The 26,652-nt window shown below is 41.9% G+C and overlaps 1 protein-coding gene across 1 annotated transcript in view; it reads left to right on the forward strand.

Moving 5' to 3' along the window:
- Positions 1-26,000, forward strand: part of mamdc2a (MAM domain containing 2a) — a 113,102-nt gene extending 87,102 nt beyond the window's left edge. The window contains exons 11-14 of the mRNA XM_048620073.1: positions 6,518-6,774; positions 11,239-11,323; positions 22,828-22,885; positions 25,490-26,000. Of these exons, the coding sequence (XP_048476030.1) occupies positions 6,518-6,774; positions 11,239-11,323; positions 22,828-22,885; positions 25,490-25,514 (425 nt within the window). The 3' untranslated portion in view covers positions 25,515-26,000. The remainder of the gene's footprint in view (positions 1-6,517; positions 6,775-11,238; positions 11,324-22,827; positions 22,886-25,489) is intronic.
- Positions 26,001-26,652: the final 652 nt, after the last annotated feature.

Below are 26,652 nucleotides of genomic sequence, written 5' to 3' on the forward strand. Positions count from 1 at the left end.
CATTCTGCGATGGTTGTTTGGCCACCTCACAAGACACTAAGGGTTGCTCATACAGTTCACAGGAACCACTTGTGCATGCCAGCAACATGCACTGGCTGCTCATGTCAGGACCTGTGTTTGTTCTAATTTGTGCCATCGTTGCATGGACCTCCAAGCTCTTGTGCCCGGTAGTGGCTAGAGAAACTGGAAGCTAATGTATTGATACATTGATTAGAGTGCACAGCCATTCAGAACAGCCGCACAGCTTAGAGGGAATGTTGGTCAAGACCTCTGCCCAATTGATAAAATTCAGATCTAAGAATCAAGCAAAAGCAATTTGTTCTTTTGCGAGATTTGGGCATGGTTGTCAATGCCAGCATTTGTTAGCTATCCAGAATTGCCCTTGAACTGAGTGGCTTGCTTGGTCATTTCAGAGGGCAGTTAAGAGTCAACCACATTGACAACATGTTGGTCATGTGTAGATCAGACCAGGTAAAGATGATGGATTTCTTTCTGTTTCCACATTAGTGAAACAGATAGGTTTTATGATAATAGTTGTCCTGGTCACCATTATTGAGATTAGTTTTCAATTCCACATTTTATTAACTGACTTTGAATTCCATCAGTTTTCATGGGATTGTAACCCAAGAGTATTAGTTCTGTTTTACTGGTTTATTAACATTACCAATATTGTACCATATTAAGTGTAGAGAATTGCTGGAAAGTTTTCCTCACAGGGTATCACTGTCGGTTAATGGTTAACAATAATTTCCTTATTTTGACTGCTAATTGCTGGACCTGTTGGTTTTAAATTTCAAAAACTGCCATCATAAGATTTGAACTCATGTCTTTTGGATTTTCAAGTCCCAAACAAGTAACACTAAGGTGCAGCATTGCATGTGACACAACCATTGTGAAATGCAGCTTTGCCTTATAAGCCTATTTTAGGGAGGGTTTGGACTTCCAGCTTTGAGGTGGTTTCCATAGTTGCATTACAGTTATACAGATTTTGCTTGTATTCACTGCAAATATTTTGATATGAAGCTGGCATTTATGAGCTGCATTTTGAAGTAAAGCACTGCTGGTCTGATTTGTTGAAAGTCTAACTAAAGAGAGCTTTGCAACAGTGTATGTGGGGGTATTTGTGCTCCTGTATCAAGTGCCATATTTGCACTTGTTGCTTCCATTCAGGGAGAGAAAGAGAAACGTCACTTACTCAAGAGGCAAAATAGTTTGATTGCTGGAAATCTGAAGTATAAGACAGATAGCTCATAAAGCTATCTTGATCATTTTCCTCAGCTGGTCTGGCAGCATACGTGGAGAGAGAAAAGAAGTTGACATCTCAAGTTAAAAATCATTCTTCTTCAGAATTTGAGAGTAATATCCAACTGGAAACATGAGCAGTTTCTCTCAATAGTTGCTGCCAGACCTACTGAGTATAAACCGCACTTAGTGTTTTTACTTCAGATTTCTGGCATCTGTAGTATTTTACTTTTGATTTTTCTCTTGTGTCTCTTTCTGTGTCTTCTCCCCTTTTCTTTGCTCCGATTCTCACTGTGTCATCAATTTTCTGCTCTTATTTTGGGCAAAACAAGTTGTCTACTAGTCAGGAGACACCCCTTGAAATCTCTATCTCCAGCCTGGCATTTGGTCACTTGTTCTAGTATTTCCATACATGGCTCAATGTCAAATTTTGTTTATTAACCACTGCTGAGAATGATATTACGTTTACTTGTTCTCCCATCTCCTATGTCTTTTGCCTTTTCTCTCTGGCCTTTAGAATTGACTCTTTAAGTCAGGTGGTTTGAGGGTTTTGAAGTCCCACTGCAGAGTCTGGAGTACAAACTGCAGCCTGGCACTCCCTGTGCAGTCCTGAGGGAGCTGTGCGCCAAGGTGCCATATTTCAGATGAGATATTAAACCTCTGGTCTCTTAGGTGGATGAAAAAGATCCTAATTTCAAACAAGAGTGGGGAAGTTTTCCCTGGCTCCTGGCCAGTAGTTACCCTATCATTAAAATAGATGATCATGTACTAATGTTCGTGGGAGCTTGCTGTGCGCTGCTGTGTTTCACACAGAGAGACTTTCATTTTGAGACATCCCCGAGGCTGCCCAGAGGAACGTAGTTCATATTCCTGTCGCAGTGTTATCATAAATGTGCTAGTGTGTTTATCCACCTTCAAGCAAGAGCAATGTAAGGTTAGAATTACACACTTGGTCTACCTCTGTTCCAGGATCTTAATCTTATAAATCACTGAATAGGTAAAAGTTACCTTATCAAAAGGGATGACGGTTATTTTATTTTTGTAGATTCTTTAATAGGATGGCAAAGCTAGCATTTGTTGCTCATCCCTAATTAGCCTTCAACTGCGTGGCTTATTAAGTCATTTTAGAGGGCAGTTAAGAGTTAACCATAGTGCTGAGGGTCTGGAGTCATATTGTTCTCTGCAGCAAAGAGCACAAGCTCAGGTGGCTACGTTACCTGCTGGGTGCTAGGGTTCGGGAAATCTACTCAGAGCTACAGAGGAACTTACAGGACAAGGGATCGGATTCAGCTTTTGTGGCTCTTATATGTATCAATGAAATGGGTAGGTCAAGAAAGGAGGTTCTGCATAGATGTTATGAAAAGGTAGGCATCACATTAAGAAGGAGAACTTCAAAGGTCACAATCTCTGCATTATTACCAGACCCATGTGCAATTTGACGTAGGGCAAATCAGATTAGAGAGATGATTCACTGGCTGAAAGACTGGAATTACAGAAGTGGGTTACAGTTCTGGGGATACTGGTACCCAGTACTGTTGAAAGTGGGGCACTGCCGTTGGGATGGTCTGCACCTGAATACAGCTAGGACCATTGTTCTTGACAGGCACATAACTGGATACCTTGCAAGGGTTTTAAAATAAATAGCGAGGCAAGGGATCAAATTCAGGAAGATATGGTAATTCAGAGTAGAGAAAAGGCAAGAGAGGAAGATATTAATGGGGAGACAATGGCCTAGTGGTATTATCACTGGACAGTTAATCTAGTGACCAACGTAATGTCCTGGAGACCTGGGTTCGAATCCTGCCACGGCAGATGGTGGAATTTGAATTCAATAAATATCTGGAATTAAGAGTCTAATGATGACCATGAATCCATTGTTGATTGTTGGATAAACCCATCTGATTCGCTAATGTCCTAGGGGGAAGGAAACTGCCATCCTTACCTGGTCTGGCCTATATGTGACTCCAGACCCACAGCAATGTGATTGACTTATTAGTGCCTTCTGGGCAATTAGGGATGGGCAATAAATGCTGCCTAGCCAGCAATGCCCTCATTCCATGAATGAACAAAAATAATTATGAGAGAAATGATAAACAGACCAGGACAGGAAGGATGGAAAATACAGATCTAAGAGCAAATCATCAGTTAAGACCAGAGGTTATAAAAATAATAGGGCAAGACTTAAGGCTCCATATCTGAATGCAAGTAGCATTTTAAACAAAACATGAACTGATAGTGCAAAAATAAACAAGTATGATCTAATTGCCATTACAGTGACAGGGTTACAGGATGACAGCAACTGGAATTTGAATATTGAAGACTGTGTGGTACTTGGGGAGCTAGAAAAAGGTTAAAAGATGGCTTTGTTGAATAAAGGTTACAGTAATACAATAGAGAGAGGCAGCCTAACTTCAAGAAACCAAGATGTAGAAATATATCATTAAAAGCGAAACACTGCAGATGCTGGAAATCTGAAAGAGAAACAAAGTGCAGGTCTGGCAGCATAATGTGGAGAGAGAAACAATTAGCTTTTTGAGTGAAAGGTTATTGGGGATAGGTAGAACAGGGAGTTGAGTTCAAAACCAGATCAGCCATGATCTTATTGAATGTTGGAGAAGGCTTAAAGAGCCAAGTGGCCTACTCCTGCTCCTAATTTCTATGTTTGTATTGGCCAGGCTAAGTGAGGAGAGCAGATTTCCTTCTTTAAAGGCAATTAATGAACATTTTGTTTTTATGACAGTTGATAACAGCTTCATGATCTGAAACTAGTTTTCAATTCCAGAATTTATTAATTGAATATAAATTTCACCGGTTCCCACGGTGTTAGTGTGGCCTCAAGATACTTGGGTAATGACATTGTACTATTGCCACCATCTCCTTAATTAAAGGTTTTTTTCTTTATTCATTTCTGGGACATGGGCATCGCTGGCTGGCCAGCATTTATTGCCCATCCCTAGTTAACCTTGAGAAGGTGGTGGTGAGCTGCTCTCTTGAACCACGTCAGTCCACCTGCTGAAGGTTGACCCATAATGCCACTAGGGAGAGAATTCCAGGATTTTGATCCAGCGACAGTCAAGGCAGGTTAGCATATTTCCCAGTCAGGATAGTGAGTGGCATGGAGGGGAATTTGGAGGTGGTGGTGCTCCCATACATCTGCTGGTCTTGTCCTTCTAGATGGAAGTGGTCGTGGGTTTGGAAGGTGCTGTCTGAGGATCTGTGGTGAATTTCTGCAGTGCATCTTGTAAATAGTATACACTGCTGTTACTGAGCGTTGGAAATGGAGGGAGTGGATGCAGTGCCAGTCAAGCAGACTACTTTGTCCTGGATGGTGTCAAGCTCCTTGAGTGTTGTTGGGGCTGCACCCATTCAGGCAAGTGGGGAGTATTCCATCACACTCCTGATTTGTGCCTTGTAGATGGTGGACAGACTTTGAGAAGTCAGGAGGTGTATTCCTCACTGCAGTACTCCTAGCCTTGGACATGGTCTTGTAGCCACTGTGTTTATGTGCTGAGTCCAGTTGAGTTTCAATGATAATCCCCAGGATGTTGATTGTGGGAGATTCAGTGATGGTAACGCCATCGAATGTCAAGGGGCAGTGGTTAGATTGTCTCTTATTGGTGATGGTCATAGCCTGGTATTTGTGTGGCACGAATGTCACTGGCCACTTGTTAGCCCAAGCCTGGATATTGTCCAGATCTTGTTGCATTTGGACATGGACTGCTTCGGTACCTGAGGAGTCACGAATGGTGTTGAACATTGTGCAATCATCGATGATCATCCTCACTTCTGAGTGCGAGTCATCTCTCACAAACCTTGTTTACAAAGATAAATTGACAGAAATTAAGTCTCTGAATTTGATCTCTTGAGTATCCCTGATTTTAATCACTTTGTTATTGGCAGCCATGCCTCCAACTTCTAAGGACCTAAGCTCTACAGTTACCTCCCTAAACCTCTTCACTTCTCCCATTTCCTTAAATTCACTGCCGTTATGTCCAAACTTTTAGTCACCTGTGGTTTTGTGTCAAATTATTTTTGTCCCTGGTAGTTCCTGTGAGCCACTTTGGGATAGTTAACTACATTAAAAGTGCTCTATAAAGACATGTTGTTGGTGTGTTGATGCAGAGAAACTCTAATTAGCAGAAATGACTAATGTTGAAGGAAAGCTGGTCACTGCTCAGTGGGAATAGTTGCAAACATGAAGCCAAAACAAAGTTTGATGAAATCAATCAAGTATGTGCTTCTCCAGCTGTAAGGACTTAAATTACAGTGTTCTGCAAGGGTGTCATTTGGAAAAAGGCAAGTTGAACTATCTAACCTCAGGCAGACACACCACAATGCTCCAATTAGTACTGAGAGATGATTCCACCCTCCCTCTTGTACATAATCCATCATCCAAATGATCCAAATCAATCACGTATGAGTAATATTTTTAGGCTGTTCTACTGAGTGGGCTTTCACATCTCAGGCCTGATCATTACCCTCGTCCTCATTCCTCTTGTGTATATTCCTTTAGAGAATAACCAGGTTACCTATCCTGCACCCCATCTACAACACCTCAATTCTCCACAGCCACTAGTCTGATGAAATCCATCATTAAACCTGTAAGAGTTGTGCACAGATCTTAAAATGAGTAGAATATGTGTTTGTCTACAACTGAAAATTCATTGTACAATAGCTGGTAAAATAAAAAAAATTTCAAGTGTTGCTGAAGCTTTTCATTTTACTATCACCCCAAGATGAACAGCTTCGGCAACATGCCTTCCTCTTCAGTAGTGCAATATGTATACATATTATTTATATCACCCTTTTACGTGAAGCTTCCCAATGTCCTGGAGAGTTATTAAATGAGAAATTAAGACCCAGCCACAGAAGGAGATATTCAGTCACTGAAAGCTTAGTCCTCATTCAAGGAGCATCTTAACTGAGTTTGGGAGCAAGGAGTACAGAGGAGATGAGGTTTAGGGAGGTACAGGTAATTCAACAGCTTAGAACCCAGGCAACTGGAGACACAGCCAGCTGTAGCAGAGTGATTAAAATCAGGGATGCATGACCGGCTGGAATTGGAGGAGTGCAGAAATGTCCAAGGAGTGTAGAACTGGAAAAGATTACAGAGATGGGGAGAGGTAGGGCTGTATTGGTGTTGTATCATCTCTTTTACCATCTTGATCTTTAAAATTAACTAAAGGACAGTAGGTGTCATGTATTTTTCACTGAGAGAGATTTATTTTGGTGTGTGACGCCTGCTTTCTAAATGAATTTAATTCTTTTCCTTTAGGGCGCTACTTGTATGTAGAGGCCTCTCATATAAGGCATGGATACAATGCACGCTTGTTGTCATGGCCACTGCGAGGATTCACAGGCGACCAGTGCCTGATATTCTTCTACCATATGTATGGACTTGGAACTGGATCATTAAATGTTTACTTGAGGAAGGAGAATGCTGAAGAAACTCTCTTATGGAAAAGAACAGGGGAACAGAGTGTATCTTGGCTCAAGGCCTCCATAGAATACAACTGTGAAGAAACCCATCAGGTTAGTTTGCCTTAAAAATCTGTTCGGTTAGGAATAGCCAATGGAAAAAAAAGAGTATAAAACTTTTCACCCTTGAATCTGGCTTTGTATCCCATCCAAATTGAATGAGAATTTCTTCTGTGAAACTAGTTTGACCAGAACCTGAGGTTAAAAAGAAAAGTACGAGATATACTCAGCGAAGTCTGTGGAATGAGAAAAAGCATTAAGAAGATAAGAAATAGGATTGAAAGAGGTGATTCAGCCCTTCAAAACCTACTCCAACATTCAACAAGACCATTGCTGACCTTTTGCCTCAATTGCACTTTCTCATCCTATTTGTGTGTCCCTTAATTTCCTTAGCATTCAGTAATCTATTGGCCGTTGTCTTGAATATATTCAATGACTGAGCTTCCTTAGAATTGCAAAAATTCACCACACACTGAGTGAATCAATTCCTCATCTCAGTCCTAAATAGCTGAACCTCTTAGTCTGAGAATATGTGGCCCAGAATCTAGATTCCCCAGTCAAGGGGAAACATTTTCTTAGTACTTTAAGGATCTTGTGAACCCCCATGAGAATTCTATCTGTTCAATTAGATCATTGCTCATTCTTCTCAACTCCAGGAAACATAGATTGCGTTTACATTATTTCTCCTTGTGGAATTGATGGTTATCTTGAAATGTTAAATCAGTCAGCCTCTGCACAAATGCTGCTGGGTATTTCCAACATTATCTGTTTTTATTTCGGATTTCAGCAGCTGCAGTACTTTGCTTTTGACCAATTCCTCATTATTATGTGTCTATGATACAAAATATTATTCCTAGTTTTACATTTTAAAAAAAGTCAACGATGTGAGAGTGAGGGCACAGGATGGTGAATTTTGGAAATGAGGAAATGTCACACTGCTGATGTAGGTGATAGCCTGATGGTATTGTCATATTAATCCAGAGACCCAGGTATTGTTCTGGGGACAAAGTTCAAATTGCGTGATGGCAGCTGGTGGAATTTAAATTCAGTTTTAAAAACATGTCATTGAAAGCTAGTCCCAGGCATGATCACCATGAAATAATCAACAACAGTCATAAAAGCCTACTTGGTAAAGGGAAGGAAGTCCTACCCGTTCCAGCATACATATGACTCCAGATCCACAGTAATGTGATTTACTCTTAACTGGCCTCTGAAATGGCCAAGCAAATAAGGGATGGGCAACAAATGCTGGCTTTGCCAATAATGTAGACATTGAATGAAGTACATCACTAAAATTACCATTGACCATAAGCTAAACTGGACTCACAGTATAAATACAGTGGCTCCAAGAGTAGGTCAGAGGCTGGGAATTCTATGGCAAGTAACTCATCTCCTGGATCCTCAAAACCGGCCCACTTTTGATAGGGTGCAAATAAAAGTGTGATGGAATACTCTCACTTGCCTGGACGAGGGTAGCTTCACCAACTATTGAGAAGCTTGACACCATCCAGGACAAAGCAGCCCTCTTTATTGCCACCACATCACCACCTTCAACATTCAGTGTCTCCACCATCAATGCACCATGGCAGCAATGCATGCCATCTACAAGATCCACAGTAGTAACTCACCAAGGATCCATAGACGGCACTTTCCAAACACACAACCACTACCATCTAGAAGGACAAAGGCAGCAAATACATGGGAACAGCACCACTGGCAACTTCCCTTCCAAGCCACTCACTGTGCTGATTTGGAAGTTTATCGTCATTATTTCACAATCACTGAGTCAAAATTCTGGAATTTCATCCCTAACAAAATTGTGGTTCTACCTATGTCAGATGGACTGGTTCAAGAAGGCAGCTCACCAGCACCTTTTAAAGGGCAGTTAGGGATGGGCAATAAATGCTGGTCCAGTCAATCACTCCCACATCCCATGAACAAATAAAAAAAATTAAATTGAAAATCACCACAATTTACTCTACAGCTTCCAATTGTGAACAAAAGGCCTGTTTCATTTTCTGCAATATAGGAATTGACTATTACATTACAAAACACCACATTCCTAGACACAGTTGTGCTACCTTAGTAGCACAGAAAGTGCTACCTTAGACTAATCATATCCATCTACACTCTAGGTAAAGGAGACAGACTTGATCCCTTTTAATTTGTTTTCACTATGTGTTTCTTTTTGTTATCTTGTAACACGATGAATGAATAACGTTCTGTTGAATTTTAGCGAGTTGCCAAATTGTTTTGATTAAACCAAACTAAATTATCATAATTTTTGATTTAAAGCAGAATTAAAGCACTGTTGTGCTGTACAACCACAGGTTGTAGGGAGTCTGAAATTCATTTTAGAGTCACAGAACAGGAGGCCATTCAGCCCATTGTGTCTGTACTGGCTCTTCAAATGAGCAACTGAAATGAGTAAAACCATTCTCCTGCCTTCTCCCTGTAATCCTGTACATTCTTCCTTCACAAATAACAGTCTAAATCCATTTTGAAAGCCTCAAGTAAACCTGCCTCCATCACACTGTCAGTGCATTCCAGAATTAACCACTTATTGCATGAAGAAGATTTTCCTCATGTCACTTTTGCTTCTTTTGATAACTATTTTAATCTTTGCCTTCTCATTCTTGATCAAACAGGAATGGTTTCCCTCCATTTACTTCGACCAGAATCCTTATGATGTTGACTTTTTTAAAAAATTCATTCAAGGGACATGGGCGTTGCTAGCTGGGTAGCATTTATTGCAGATCCCTAGTTGCCCTTGAGAGGGTGGTGGTGAGCTGCCTTCTTGAACTGCTGCAGTCCATGTGCTGTAGATAGACCCACAGTGCACTTAGGGAGGGAATTCCTCTGCGACTGTCTATCTTAGCCTTCTCTTTGCCAAGTAAAATAGTCCTAATTTCTCCAGTCCAAATACATGAAGTTCTTCATCCCTGGGACCATTCTACTCCTGAGAGATAAGAAGAGGATATCTCATCTTGTTAGTTGGCCTGCACCCTAGGGTATTAAAGGAGGTGACAAAAAAGGAGATAGGTAAAAAGTGGGACACTGTAGACCAGGTAGTTTGATCTCTGAATTGGGGAAGTTTCTGGAGTCAATCATAAAGTAGGAGATAACTGAGCACTGGAAAAACAAAGCTTGATTCGCCAGTGTCCGCACAGTTTCAGGAAGGGCAGGTCATGCTTGACAAACTTGCTGCAGTTCTGTGAGGACGTAACCAGCAAGGTGGATAATGGGGATCGGTGGACGTGGTATATCCAGAAGGTATGTGACCAGATGCCTCATAGAAAACTGATCCAGAAGGTTAGATCCATGGGGTTAAGGCTAGAGTATTGGCTTGGATAGAAGATTGGCTGACTAACAGAAAGCAGAGGATCCAGATAAATGGGCCCTTCTCTGGGTGGTGAATTGTAACTAGTGGGGTGGTGCAGGATTCAGTACGAATCTGTACGAATGAACTGCAAGAGGGGACAGAACGTGACATAACAAAATGCACGGATTTAGCTAAAATAGGTGGGAAAGCAGGCTGTGATGAGGAGTTAGAGTTTACAGATGGATATTGATAGGCTAGAAGAATGGACCAGAATCTGGCAGATGGAGTTTAATGTGGACACATGCGAGGTTATTTTGGCCAGAAAAACAAAAAGGCAAATTATTATTTAAATAGGAAGCAGATTCAAAATGTGTCAGTGCAGAGAGATCTGTGTGTCTTTGTGCATGAATCACAGAAAGTGGGTATGTAGATGCAATCAGAAAGGCAAATGGAATCCTGGCATTTATTGCAAAAGGGCTGGATTATAAAAGTAGTTGTTACAATTATATAAGGCATTGGTGAGACCACATCTGGAGTATTGTGTCCAGTTTTGGTCTCCTTACTTGAATGACATGGTGGCACAGGAGGCTGTTCAGAGGTGGTTCAGAAGGTTGATTGCAGGGATGAAAGGTCTGTTGTACGAGGAGCAGTTGAATAATGTGGGCTTGTACTCGCTAGAGTTCAGAAGAATGAGGAGGATCTGATTGAGGTAAATGAATACCTAGAGGAGATTCATCAGGTGAACATTGAATAGGTATTCCCCCGTGTGGGGCAGTCTGTAACAAAAGGCCATAGATACAGAGTAAGATGGAGAGAAACAACATCTCTCAGAGGGTTGTGAATCTGTGGAACTCCTTGCCCCAGAGCGCAGTGGAGGCAGAATTAATCAACAGATTCAAGAAAGAAATAGATGTGTTTCTGATGAAAAGTGGGATAAAGGGCTATGGGGAGCAGGTAGGAGAGTGGAATTGAGACCAGGATAAGATCAACCACGATTATGTTAAATGGCAGAGTGGGCTTGAAGGGCTGAATTGCCTACTCTGCTCCTAATTCTTATCTCCTAATGTTAACAGATATGTCTGGTTGGTCCGCTTTCAGTTCCTTCTTGGTGAATCTGGTTCTACCATCCTTTTAGGTAGTGCATTCCAGGTCACAAAAACATGCTGTTGTATTTACCAATATTTTTCTTTTTTCAGATTGTCTTTGAAGCGATTCGTGGCCTGTCAAGACACAGCGACATTGCAATAGACGACATTTTATTTGAAAATGGACCCTGTGAAGGTACGTGTGGAAACTGTATTGAGTAACATAATCTGTGCAAGCTCTCTGATTTGAGGGTTAAACCCCAATAATTCCTGTGAGCGAGTTGAATGTCACGAATGAGACTAAGCAATAAAAAATTCAGTTCTTGAATGGATAAACCTTTACAGAGCGATGGGGGAAAGAGCAGCAAGGAAAGGAATTATGTAGGAATGAGAATAGGCCATTCAGCCCACATTCAATACAAACACTTCAATGCCTTTTACTTACCTCATCCCCATAACCCTGTATACCACAGGTAATCAGAAATCTTATCAATCAACCTGTACCTTAAACGTACTCAAAGAGTGAGCCTCCATTCCCCTCCGTGGCAGAAAATTCCAAATGTTCACAATTCTGAGTATTTTCAGATTGCGTCCCCTAGTTTTAAAAGTGGGTACAGATACATGGATGGAATGGCCTCTTTTTGTGCTGCATCATTCTATGATGCACACTTGAGGAGAATTTATTATTCACTTTAACCCAACAAGCAGCATCAACTAAAAGTGGACCTTTAATTTTCTGTCTTGTGCACTTTTATGACTGAATGAAAATGTCTAATAGAAGAGGTGCTGAAACTGCACTAACGATGTGCATTGATTTATTTTGTTGCACGGTAACCTTTCATCAAGATTGTTGTGTTTACTGTTCACCTCCTCCCTACCTCTGTCAATTCCACCAGCCCTACAACTTTCAAAGATTTCTGCACTTTTGCAATTCCAGCTTCCATCACATCAACAATGGTGGTCATGCTTCCAAATGCCTGGGCCCTACGTCCTGGAATTTCACCCCCACCCACCCCACAATCCCTCTGCTTCACACTCTTCCTTTTAAGGCCCTCCTTAACACCCACCTCTTTGATCAAGCTTTTAGTCATCAGTTGATGTCTCTCAAGTTACACACTTCCTTGTACAGGAGAAATGCCATAAAATTAAGCCCAACAGCTAAAGGTCAATCTGTTTTTAGACATAATGACCTGTCACTTGGATAAGTGTGGACTAATTAAAAAAGGACGGCACAGATTTGTTAAAGGTGAAACACAGTGATTAAACTTGCCTGATTGTTTTGAAGAGTTAACAAAGACGGTTAATGAGGGTAATGCAGCTGATGTGGTGTGCATGAATTTCCTAAAGGCATTGGATCCAGTGCCACATAACAGGCTTTGCTGGAAAATTACAGATCACTTTAGCAGCATGGATGCAAAATTGGCTGTTTGACAAGATGTTTCTCACACTGCAGGAAGATTTATAGTCACTTTGTAAAACTTGAGTGCTGCAGAAAAATAATGTGTCTCTTTTTTCAGTGGGTTGGTATTAAGCCCCCTGCTGTTTTTGATATAAATGATCTGGATCTTGCTGTACATGGTTAAATTTTAAAAACTTGGAGATGGTACAACATTTTCAAAGGATTAGGAGCTACAGAAAGGTTGGTGGAATGGGCAATAAAACTGACAGGTGAAATTTAATGCACAAAAAATGTGAAGTGATTTATTTAGGAAAAATGAGGAGAGGCAATATAAAGTATAAGTTTATATTGTCAAGAGAGTGAATGGGCAGAAGTGTTCATTCGCAAAGCACTGAAGGTATCAGGGCAGATTCAGAAATTGTCACTAGGGGCAGAGATTACAAAGCAGGGATGCTAAGTTAAACTTGTATAAAATTAGGTCAGCCTCATCTGTAGTATCATGTCCAATTCTGGGTACCATAACTTTAGGAAGGATGTGAAAATATTAGGGTATAGAAAAGATGCATAAGAATGGTTCCAGATGAGAAATTTCATAATGTGGATAAGATTTGAGAAGTGGGGGCTGTCTGCTCAGAGAAGAGAAAGTGGAGAGGAGATTTTATACAGGTGTTCAAATCACAAAGGGTCTGGACACGAGTAGAAAGAGAGAAACTGTTCCCATTCATGGGAGGATTGGGAATCAGAGAACACAGATTTAATTGGAAAAAGAAGCAATGACGACATGAGAAAAAGCCATTTCATCCTGCCAGTGGTTAGGATCTGAAATATGCTGCCTGGGAGTGCGGTGGAGGCAGTTTAACTCATTCCAAAAGAGAATTAGATCATTACCCAAGTTGATAAGATTTGCAAGGCTCCAGGGAAAAGGTGAGGGAGGGTGACCAATTGAGTTGCTCTTCCAGAGAGCCAGCACAGACATGATAGACCAAATGGCCTCCTGTTTGACTGTAACCATTCTATGCTGCTAATTGGCTTTGTGTAAAATTTGATGTGGTAACGCTCCAAGTTAAGGACTTAAAGACACTATGTAAATGTAAGTTGTTGATACTTAAAAGGCCTACCTTGTTCCTGCAACAAATTGTTCTACTGATTAACTCTCCAATATTCTGTTTAATTTCCAACATGAGAGAACAAGGCCTTTATTGGTGATCAATTTAACTTGGGGAGAAGAGCTCAGTTAAAGGAGTTAAAGCTTAGAAATCAGAAAAGCAGAATTAAATCAGCAAACGATAATTGAACTAAAATGTTTGAGCACCATTTACACGTTATGTTTCTCGAATTCTGAGCAGTGCTCTCCTCATTTTAAGACAATGGGGTGTTATTAGATGTTTGCCGATGGCTTTTTCATTGGGAATTGCTCAGTTGAGCTGCTGCAGGAAATGAGAGCATTTTATCCCACGTTGCTTGGTACGGAAAGTTGAGGAAGAACAAAAGATAAGGGTTCACTTGGTGGTACCGAACTTGAATCTTGCTGAAAAGAGAGTGATTGTGTTGTTGATACTTCCTGTCCTGTGCTTGTCAGGACAAAACATTCGAAACTTGGTACTCCTGCATCTGTCCTAATTTACCCAAGACATAAAGCTAGGACAATCTTCTTAAGCAATGTAACCACAGAAAGGCCAGAGATAATGAGCATGTGAGGCAGCAACTGTGCGAAAGTAGACACAGGAAAAGACAAAGAGATTAACTTTACCAGAAACTGACGAAGAGTCAACTTTAGCGAATGTTGTGAAGAGTTTCTCTCTGCAAATCCTGGTGAGTTTTCTGATGCTTTCTTCCCAAACTCAACTCATTTTCTACTCAGCACACTAAATGGAATCCAGTTCACTCTCCTCCTGCTTGCTACAGGTAGATGTACTGGCCACTGCTGGAACCTCCTGGGATTTCTGGCATGGGAAGTACCTTTGAAGCCTGGCTAAGAACCCAGTCCAGTACTGAAAGTCTGCAACTGTCCTGCACGGTTCCTGTCCAGTTGCCCCAGACATGTCGGCAGCAGAGGGAAACTGGCAGTCCATTGTGCCAATAGGGTTCTGGTGCATGGGGCATGCTGGTGGGTACTGCCCTTTGTGCATGCCCTGAGAGTTGGTGCCAGGTGTTTCAGATGAAGGTCCAGCGGAGCAAGCGACAAGGTGGAGCTGCCAGGTTACCCTCTGACTTTGTCACCATCTCGTTTCTATGCAGCTGGTGGGAAAATGGGAAGCTGCATCTCAATAAAGAGCGTTGACGTGATAATGAGGATGTTAATGCAAGCTGATGCATGCAAACAGGCCTCGCACTGCTCACTCACGGGAATCTCATCTCATTGTTCAATAATTGGTCGGAGAGTTTCACTCTTGACATCTTGAATCACCTCACTGGCCACCTCACATGATTCTCCCAACTTTTGTGCCAAAATGCCACTGCGCTCAGTGGCTGGGAAGATTCAGCCCAATGTTCAATGTTGGTGAAGATTCATCAGAGCGCACAGATGCTGTCCTTTGAGTTACCAGCAGGTCTTCATTGGTGGGAGTTCTGGCTCCAACGTCCTTAATTCCAGGGAAGGACCCCACCCCGCCACTGCTGCCCACTTGAGTGCCTGATGGGTTACTTCATTTAGCTGAAGAGAGACAGCTTGGGGATCTCGCTGGCTAATCCACCAACAAGTCATTTGGTAAAATACCACCTGCGGTGGCAAAGAGAGAGATCTATTGAAAGGAATTTGGGAACTGGAGGAGGCCATTCAGTCCCTCGAGCTTGCTACACCATTCAGTTCAATATTGGCTGTACCTTAAATCGGTCTTTCTTGGGCTTGATTCATAACCCATAATTCCCTGACCCAACAAAAGTCCGTTTGTCGTGGTCTTAGTATTTTCAATTGACCCTCAGCCGTAACACCTTTTTTGCATAGGAGAGAGTTCCCCTTCTGTGAAAGAGTGCTTCTTGGCATCACTCCATGTGACCTGGCTCTAAAGACTGTCTAAAGTCATCTAGGAATTTGGGAAGTGGCCATGCTTGCGGGAAAAAAAAACACTGAGGCATTAATTTGAAAACAATTTTGTATTGTTCAATGCACAGCTGGTGGCCAAATTGGGAAGAAGTGTGGAATTCTTGACTCATATGCAGGCTTGGAACCTTTGATTCATTCATGATGAATTTGCTGGCTCTGCACCGAAATGGAAACTGCAAGGCACACTTAGTCAGCTGTTACTTTTGTGAATGAAAAAGACAGGCACTATCAATTGGTCGAAGTAGGACAGGCAGAGAAATAAGAGCCCAGTCCAAAAGATACAGTCAGACCTCTCAGGAATGAATTAAAGCCAGAAACTGTTGGAAATGCTCAGCAGATCTGACAACCATGAGGGGAGAGAGGAATAGTTAACTTTTCAGGTCTAGGCCCGAAACGTCAGCCTTCCTGCTCCTCTGATGCTGCTTGACCTGCTGTGTTCATCCAGCTCTACACCTTGTTAACTTTTCAGGCTGCTGACCTTTCATCAGGATGGGATGAAATTAGCAAACATTTCTGCACCAAGAGTCGTAGAGATTTGTAACACGCTTCCACAAATGGCAATGGATGCTCCATCAGTTGTTCATTTGAAAACTGAAATTGATAGACTCTTGGTCACTGAAGATAATGAGAGATATGGGAAGGGTGGGTATATGCAGAGCAACCATGATCTCATTGAATTGTGGAATAGGCTCGGGGGGCTGAATGGCCTCCCCAGTTTCTATATTCCTGGGACTAGGAATTCTCTCATGGTGTGTTGTTTTTGTGCTGCAGAGGGCCCATAAGGAAGTTCTCACTACAAAATTCTACTGTGTGAAGGAACAATAACTGTTTACAGGATGTTTGTTTAAAATTCAGACTTGGCTTGTGTTTATAAATACAGTTAGCTGTTTAACTCTCCTCTCTGCTAAGAAGACAAGATATAGTATACAATAACTTACATTTACATAACACATTTAATTTAACATAATTGGCCTGGGTTTCATGCTGAAGCCCCTAGAAGGGGTCTTGAACCCATAACCTTTTGAATCAGAACGGAGAGTGCTACCCATTGAAACCATAGCTGACACATGCATGCTGTTCGCTTCGACAACCTAATCCGAGCTTGTTAAATGCCAGCTGATATTTAAATGGAAGGCTGCAAATTAAAGGAGAATGGCTTTTTACAGATTTGTTTTTCAGATTTGAACCTGCTAATTTGGTCACAATGTTAACAGTACCTTTATCACACCACAGCCCAGTGATAATCATAGATAATCAGATCTTCCGGCATACTACCTTACGTGGATGGTGTAACCACTCTCTTCAGTACAACATGTGCAATATAAACTATGGATTGTTACATGGTTCATGCATTGGCAGATATCCATCGGATAAGCTATGTACTTCTGCAAAAAGCTGACTAATAACAACTACAACTTGCATTTATATAGCTCTTTCAACATAGTAAAAAGGTCCCAAGTTGGGTTATTATCACGCAAAAATTTGACATTCAGCCACATAATGAGATTTCAAGAGAGGGGGACTTAAAAGCTTAGTCAAAGGTTTTAAAGAGCACCTAAAGGTGGGAATCGGAGAGGTTTCGAGAGGGAATTTCCGAAGGTGAGGACATGGCTGCCATTGGTGGATTGATTAATATCAGGGCGTACAAGTGGTCAAAACTGGAGGAGTGTCAAGATCATATAATCCCTACAGTGTGGAAGCAGGCCATTCAGCCCATACTGACTGTCCAAACAGCATCCCACCCAGGCCCAACCACCTTCCCCACTCGCCACCCAACCCTATCCCTGCATAACACTACAGGGCAATTTAGCATGGCCAATCCACCTAACCTGTACATCTTTGGATTGTGGGAGGAAACCAGAGGATACGCATGCAGACACAGGGAGTGTACGAACTTCACACAGACACAGTCACCTGATGCTGGAATTGAACCCAGGACCGTGGCACTATGAGGCCGCAGTGCTAATCACTGAGCCACTGTGCTGCCAAAAGATCTCAGTAATCTCAAAGGGTTTAAGGGTGGTGGGGGTTGCCGAGTTAGGGAGTAAGGGAATCCAAAGAGTGATATGAAAATGGGAACAAGAATTCTAAAATCAAATTTAAATCTTGATCTTTTTAACTTTGTGTAATGTTAACCAGCATGGAAAGTAGATGCAAACTAAAGTGCTATCTCACAATGGGCTTTGTCCTGCAAAACCACTAATTAATAACAAAATGAAAGCCAATAGCAGAACAGAGATAGAAATCCTGTTTGCACACATTTTTTAGACCCTGCATTATTTTACGCAATGAAAGAAAGAAACACTTGCATTTATGTAGTGACTTTCATTGCCATAGAATGCACCAAAGCCACTGAAGTACTTTCTGAACTTTCATCACTGTTCTGGTGTAGGAAAACAGGAGTTTGCACACAGAAAGATCTCACAAATAGCAATGTGATAATAGCCTTTTTTGTGAAACCGAAGGGAGAATGCTAGAGACCCTCTGAAGGTCTGGCATCTTTGGAGAAAGAAGCGAAGTTAACATTTCGAGTTGTGTATGACTCTTCTTTGGAAGTTTCTCCAACATTCTCTGTGTTTGTTTCAGATTTCCAGCATCCATGATATTTTGTGTTAATTCTGTATATTTTTGTCACGTGGGTTTAGGAATAAACATTGCGCACAGAATACCTAGAGAACTCCCCTGATCTTCTTTGAAACATAGGATATTTCAGGTTCCCTCTGAGAAAGCAGATGGAGCAATGGTTGAATGCCTTATCCAGAAGACAGCATCTCCAACAATGTAACAATCCATCAGAACTCCCTGGGAATGTAGAAATCCATCAGAACTCCCCAGCAGTTTCATCTTTTAGTTTGCATACAAGTCCTGGATCAAGATCAAACCCACACTTACTGACTGAAAGTCAGGAGTATTACCCACTGAGTTAAAGCTGACTAAATGTGTGTTAAAGGTCTGTGGTGTACTGAAAACTCTATGTTCTGACCTTTAGCACATTCCTCATTATAGTTGCTTCACTGCTGGCAGCTGTGCTTTTGCCCCGAGTCCCTCAATTTCCTCATGGCTTCTTTTTTCAAATTCATTCACGCGATGAGGACATCACTGGCTGGGCCAGCAATTTATTGCTCAGAGGGCAGTTAAGAGTCAACCACATTGCTATGGTTCTGGAGTCACATGTAGGCCAGACCAGATAAGGATGGCAGTTTCCTTCCCTGAAGGACATTATTGAACCAGATGGGATTTTTCCTGATGATCAGCAATGGATTCACAGTCATCGTTAGATTCTTAATTCCAGATATTTATTGAATTCAAATTCTACCATCTGCCATGGCAGGATTCAAACCCAGGTCCCCAGAACATTGCCTAGGTTCCTGGATTAACAGTCCAACAATACTACCAGTAGGCCATTGCCTCCCTTTGGGTCAGTCTCAGTTAAACCTAATCTTTGTTCAAGCTTTCGGTTACCTGTCCCAATATCACCTCCTGGCTTAGCGTCGCATTTCGGCTGATAATCTCTCCAGTGAAGCCTTGGGATGTTTTACTTTCAAAAATGTGCTACATAAATGCAAGCTATTGTTGTTGTGGTTGGAGCCCTCTGTTATGAATGCAGTTGTTGGCAAGCAGTGATGTCTAGAAAACAAAAATAGGGAGCTTTGAAATTGGGAGTTTTTTTCTTTATTCATTAACGGGATGAGGGCATCGATGGCTAGGCACCATTTATTGTCCATCCCTAATTGCCCAGAGGGCAGTTGAGAGTCAACCACATTGCTGTGGGTCTGGAGTCACATGTAGGCCAGACCAGGTAAGGATGGCAGTTTCCATCCCTAAAGGACATTAGTGAACCAGATGGTTTTTTCCAACAATCGACAGTGAATTCATGGTCATCATTAGATTCTTAATTCCAGATATTTATTGAATTCAAATTCCACCATCTGCCATGTGGGACTCCAACCCAGGACCCCCAGAATGTTATCTGGATCTCTGGATTAACAGTCCCGTGATAATACCATTAGGCCATCGCCTAATGGAAAGGGGATTGGAAAAAAAAATGGTATCCTGTTTTAGTGGTTCTCCCACCTAATGACATCTGAATGATTTATTTGAGATGCTCCATGCAATTTGACGACCAGCTTTGCTAAGCCACCACTGGGATGATATGTTGCTGTCATATAGGCCAGGAAAGATATGTTTCCACTGGCAAAAGAGATGTATTTTCTGCATCTTTGAACATTAGTATCTGTTAAAAAGGAAAAAGCTTCTGCAATTGATTTTCTTAAGCATGCGTAAATGATGGCCAGGTGGCATCAAAATGTTATTCTTGTGACACGAGTAACACAAGTACTTAAAGATTCATTGATACTCCTCAATGAGGCTGGTTAGTCTGCTGTCAGTGAGACTCTCAGGAAATTTGGGGATGCAGTCCCCTCGGCAAGCATGGTATAGAAACAAGCAGAAATTTCAGCATATACTGTATTATTTCTAGCACAGAAACAGGCCATTCAGCCCATCTAGTCTGTGTCGGCAGTGTTTTTGCTCCACACATGCCTACTCCCACCATACTTCATCTCACCCTATCAGCATACCCATCTACTCCTTTCTCCCTCGTGTTTATTCGGCTTCCCCTTGAATGTATCCATACTATTGATCTCAATCTGATAATACATTCTCACCACTCTGTGGGTATAAATAGTCTTCCTGAATTTATTAGCCACTGTCTGATATTATTGACTCTGATTCTGATCTCAACTTCAATACGTTTTTCTCCACCTTCCCTTGTTTTTATTAACCTATTTTTCCTAATAAACCTGTTCAGAGATTTTTGGAGCAGATGGCACCTGAAGCCAGGCCTCCCAGTCCACGGGTAGGGACTCTACCTCCATGCCACAAGAGCTTTCCACCTTCCCTTTTGAACCCTATCATCTTAAAGACTTCTGCCCTGTCACTCCTCCAAAGCAGAGAATCACAGTCTGTTCAGCCTTCCCTGACTGGTATAACCAATCAGCTCTGTTATCATTCTAGTAATTTCTGTTGCACTGCCTTTGCTCCCTGTGCTAAGTACAAATTTTAAACCATTGGTTTCCATTGAATATCAAAACTGCATGGCTTTGGCCTGCAGTTTCCTACTTTCGCCAGCAGAGGCTGCTAAAGCTACACCTATTGAATCTTGCAGTCTGGATCACTGCAAACCAATTCTGTTTGAAATCCCCATATCTGACAGCAGAAATCTCTCTGTCATGAGCTCTAATTATTTCTCCACGATTTTTTTTCACCACGGCACCTAATTCTTGTACTCAAGCTAGCTAATAGAATCATAAATTTCGCCCATCATGCCTGCACCTGTTCATTACATGGGCATCATTATCCAATGCCAATCTCCTGTTTTTTCACCATACCCTTGCCATTAATTTTATCCAGAATAACCCTCTAATGCCCTCTTGAATGCCTCAATTCAACCTGCCTCCACCAGATTTTCCAGCATCCAGACCCAAACTACTCAGAGAGTTATACAGTCATAGAACTGTACAGTACAGAACCAGACTCTTTGGTCCAACTCATCCATGTTGACCAGATATCCGGGATAAATCTAGTCCCATTTGCCAGTATTTGGCCCATATCCCTCTAAAGCCTTCCTATTCATATACCCATCCAGATGCCTTTTAAATGCTGTAATTTTACCAGCCTCCACCACTTCCTCTGGCAGCTCATTCCAGACACGCACCACCCTATATGTGAAAATATTGCCCCTTAGGTCCCTTTTAAATCTTTCTCCTCTCACCTTAAACCTATGGTCTCTAGTTTTGGACTCCCCCACCCTAGGGAAAAGACCTTGCCTATTTACGCTATCCATTCCCCTTATGATTTTATAAACCTCTATAAGGTCACCCCTCAGCCTCTGACGCTCCCAGGAAAATAGCCCCAGCCTATTCAGCCTCTCTGTATAACTCAAACACTGCAACCCTGGCAACAGCCTTGTAAATATTTTCTGAACCCTTTCAAGTTTCACAACATGTTTGTATGAGAAGCGTTTTCTTCTCTTCACCCTTGCTTCTTCTGAAAATCACTTTAAATCTGTTCTTGTTCCTTTTACAAGTGGAAAAAGGTTCTCCCTATCTACTCTATCCAGCCCCTTGATGATTTTGAAAAATCTCAATCAGATCTCCTCCCAGCCTTCTTCTTTCCAAAGAGAACAATCCCAATTTCTTCAATCTGTCCTCATAACTGAAGTTCCTCATCCCTGAAAACATTCTTGCAAACTGATTCTGGGCTTTCTCCAAAGCCCTCACATCTCTCCCCAGGACCAGCCCCCAGAACTATGCCTGACCCCATCACCTCCTGGTGTACTGGATATCAGCCACGTGAAGACTCCATTACCAGGACTGTGGACTTGCACTTCTGTAACATCATCTGCATCCTCTCTATACTTCTGTGCCACCTGGAGACTTGAAATATTGCTGACACCGGCCTCCTACATTCAACCTGCTGCAAGCATCAGTTCATCCCAAACTCTGCTGCTCATTGCACTAAAACATTCCAACACACTTCATAGCCATATTTATTGGAGGCAAGGTTTTGCCCCGAGTTATCGAGGGTGATATCAGGACTGATGACCAAAAGCTTGATCAAAGTAGTATTAGGTTTTGAGAAGCGTCAGAAAGGCAGAGTGAGAGAGACACAGAGGCAGAGTGGGTATATTTCTGAACCTAAAGGCCCAGGCAGGTGAAGTCATACCCATCATAGGTGGATTGATTACCAACAATGATGACCGAGATCAGAACTGGAGGAGCACCAAGATTTCAGAGGATTGTGGGGCTGGAGGAGACTATAGAAACAGGGACAGACACAGCCCTGGAGGGATTTGAATACATGCTTGAGAATTTTGAACTTGAGGTGTTGGGAGCCAATGTAGCTGTGCACAGGAAGGTGATCACAGAATTGTTACTGTGTGAAAGGAGGCCCCTAGGCCCATTGGGTGAGTGGGGTTCGATCTGGATCAGAACAAGGGGAAGTGGAGTTTGGGATGAACTCAGGTTTACAGGGTGTAGAAGTTGGGAAGCCGACCAGGAATTTGGGGCAAATGCAGAATGCCAGAAACCATAAGGCATAGTGAAAGCCTGTTAGCAGAAATAATCCGTTAACCGGTGATCTTTACCGACTTATCAACACGCTTGTGAATGTAAAGTGTTAGGTGTGCTGCCTAAATGTGTGTGCTCGATAACTGTTTGCAATATGTAAAGTGACTAACCAGTGACACTTCTGGCAGGGAGTGTCTATGAAGGCAGTGGATACCTCGATGCTCAAACATTTTTACCGTCTGTGAGGTGAGAACAAATTGTCACACTACTGGTGCTGATGTGCACTTTTCAGCACTGTTTCCACATATTACTTCACTGTGTTAATTCACCACATCTCAATGCAATCCGACACTGTTATTCCTTTCTAACCATAAACAACAGGGATAAAGCTGGCACAATCTGAGCAATGGCAATAATCGTCCACGACTTTTGTTGATTATATCCTTGTGCTGTCCTCTGCATCTGTGCTTTACCTTTAACTAACCTCACCTTTAATTAACCTCACTTCCCCACTTGGGGCTGGGTGGGGAGGGGAACAGGGAACGGGCACTTCACTAACACTGCAAACTTTTACTTGTATTGCACACTGTTAACTCTGAGATTGTTATATACGGTAAAGTAAGTAAAGTCACCATAGTCCCTCTGGAGCGTAGGGCTGCTCTCTCATTAGAGAGAGGGGACTGGAGGTGGTTTAACTTGAAGGTCACCGCACCTCAGGCAAGGGTGAGGTTGAGAATGAGAGATCTTGCGACTCCATAACCAGAGAAGGGAAATAGGATATTGGCCAGTGTAGGTCAGAAACCGAAAGTGGGAGGTAAACAGGGATTGAACATTTGGGGGAAGGGGCTTGGTCAGGTACAGGTAGGACAAACATCAATGGCCTTTTCCTCACAATACTGACCTCGAGCCCTCCATATACAAGAGGCACATGTCCACCCTCAACCTTCCAGCTTTGTGCTCCAGTGCTAGATGCCAGGCTCCCCAGTCTCATAGAAACAGCACGAGGCCATTCAGCCCCTTGAGCCCATTCTGCCAGTCAAGTAGATCACGTGCTTCATTTACGCTCTAGCGGAGGCACGATGGGCTGAGTGGCCTCCTCCACTGTGTCATTCTATCATTCCAGTTTCCTACAACACATATAAGCCTTCCCCTGCCATTGGGGATAACTACAAATCCAAGTTCCCACAGTAACACCCTCCCCTCCCCTCCCCACAATCTTGCATCAGTAAGCTAACAGCGTTCTGTGCTCTCTCCACTGGCTGACCTAACTGAAAAGAAAGATTTAAAATTCCATCTTGGAAAACTCCCAACTTTGCAATTACTAACAGACAAGACTATGACCACCGTCTTAAGGGCAACAGACAGCAATGCTGGCCAAGCCAACAACAAGCACATCCTGTGAAAAAATAAAATAAAATTAACTTAGAAACACATTAACAGGACTGTGCTGTATGGGCCATAAAGAAAAGCTAGCCAATCTGATCCAACGTTCCACCTCTTGGTCCATCACTCTGTATGTTGGGGCAGGTCAGTTGCATGTTTGGCATGATGAGGGTTTCTGCCCCTTAGTGGCAGAGAGTTCCAGACCCTCCACTGCCCATTGCCTGTAAAATTTTCCCAACTCCCAATCTAATCCCTCCACCAGTTACTTTAAATCTGTGACCCTGGTTATTTATCTCTAGTTAATGGAAATATGCCCTTCTCATCTCCTCTATCTTGCTCCTTGGTATGTTATAAACTTCAATGAAATGTCACTTCAGCATCTTCGTTCCAGACAAGACAACTCCAGCCTAACCAGCCTTGAAAACAAAGAAAATTAGAGCAGGAATAAGCCATTCAGCCCATTAAGCATACTCCACTTTTCAATGTAATCATGCAACTCAGTATCCTGGTCCCACTTTCTCCCTGTACCATTTAATCCCAAAAGTCCTAATAACGATATTTATCTCCTTCTCCAAAACATTCAACGTTTTGGCCTAAACTGCTTTCTGTGGCTGAGAATTCAACAGGCTCACCCCTCTCTAAAACTTTTTCATCTCAGTCTTAAATGGCATACCCTATTTCCTTAAACTGTGAACCTTGGTTCTAGACTTCCCAGTCATTGGGAACATACTTCCTTTGTTTATCCGGTCTTGAATTTTATAGGTTTCCGTTAGATCCTCCCTCATTCCTCTAAATGACACTGAATATAGTCGTAACCCATCCAGTCTCTTTTTCATAGGTCAGTCCTGCAATCCCAGGAATCAGACCGGTAAACCTTTGCTGCACTCCTTCGGTAGTCAGAACATCCTTCCTCAGATAAGGAGGCCAAAACTTGCACACAAATAACTACTACAGGTGTGGTCTCATCAAGGCTCTGTACAACTGCAGCAATCACACATCGTAAATGAACTTGTCTGTTCCCGGCACTAGCCTTATAAATCTCTTTTGTGGCCTGTCTCTCACAGGAACTCCCTTGTGCTCCTTGCTCTTAATTTACCACTGTTTATTGCCTGTTATGTGGACACTACACAATGATTGAGATCTCCTAAGTACTGGGCGACATAGGAGCAATCTGCCTTGAAGACAACACAGATGAAATCTGGTTATTGACCCATTTCCAACAACATCACAACAAATTGCATTTATATAGTGCCTGTAACGTATTAAACTGGCCTAAATGTGTTTCACAGCAGGGCTACCAAAATAGAAAATTCACACTAAACTACGTAAGATAATGTCACCACAAGAGACCAAATATTTAGCATATGGCCATTATATTTGACTTCATTTAATGTTTTTATGTATATAAATATAAGGAGAAAAATATTTTTTTGCCATATGTGTTTCTCTTTGCTTGTTTATTTACAGATACAAGAAAACCTTTGCCACATGACCCTGAATCTCCAAATCAACCAGATTGGTACAGCGTTTACATCTGAATTGGGGTTCCATTAGAATGGGCTGTGGAACAACTACAGGGAACATTTGTGTTAATGCGGAGCTTAAGTTGAATCTTGTAGAAGTTGTAAATGATTTTTGGTCTTCATCAAAAAGAAGAATTCAATTGATTTGAATGACTCTTTGCTAAATATTAAAACAGATATGTATGTTAATTTGTTAGTGAAGACGTAGTAGCCATGGGCTTCTTAATGTTTTTCAATTAGTACCTGGAAATATCCAGTATTCGTTCATTACTGAAGAAGTGTAAATATTCAACATTTCAAAATGATAGAAGATGGGATCACCAGCACGATTTGAGTTTTTTTTAAAAAAGTTATTACGTATGTGATTAGCAATTCCTTCTTGGCTATGTACTGTCCAATCACATGCCAGATGTGTTCTATATTTAACCAATTCAAATAAAGATGTCAGAAAAACATACATGTGCTTGTTGAATGAGCAGTGGTCCAGTGAATCACATGCGATAACAACAAATTGCATTTATGGAGCACCTTCAAGGTAATAATACATATCAAAGCACTTCACATCATTATCCAACAGATTTAGCCATGGCACCCCATAAGGAGATCCGAAGACAGGAGATGAAAATCAAAGAGGCAAGTTTTGACAACCTCTTGATGGAAGATAGAAAGCAAAAGGTTTTAGGGACAGGAGAGCTCAAGACACAACCGCTGGTAGCAGAGTGATTAAAATTGGAATGTATTTACATGTGTTTCTGCCTCTCTCTTGACTTAATTCAGGTGTCAAATTCATAATTGGTTGTTAAATCTGCATGTTTAAACAAAAGGGCAGACATACCTGCAAATGCAAGTGACTTGAAGGAATTTTTGGAACAAATGGAAATTGGCACTACAGTTAGTATAAGTGATGTCTGTGTGTGCTATTTAGCTTCATAAGGAACAAACAGCTCTTCCCATTTCTCTGCTGGAGGTAACACATCTTTAAATCTGGAAGACTCTAGATCTTGTCCTTGTCTCTGGCTATATGTTGAAAATTTGTTTCAGATATGTTGCTGCTTGGTGGGAAAACTGATTGAACTTTTGGACAGAATATTCCACTGTTTTTCCAGT

This window comes from Rhincodon typus, chromosome 3 (assembly GCF_021869965.1).
Source record: "Rhincodon typus isolate 14 chromosome 3, sRhiTyp1.1, whole genome shotgun sequence".
Taxonomy (NCBI): Eukaryota; Metazoa; Chordata; class Chondrichthyes; order Orectolobiformes; family Rhincodontidae; genus Rhincodon; species Rhincodon typus.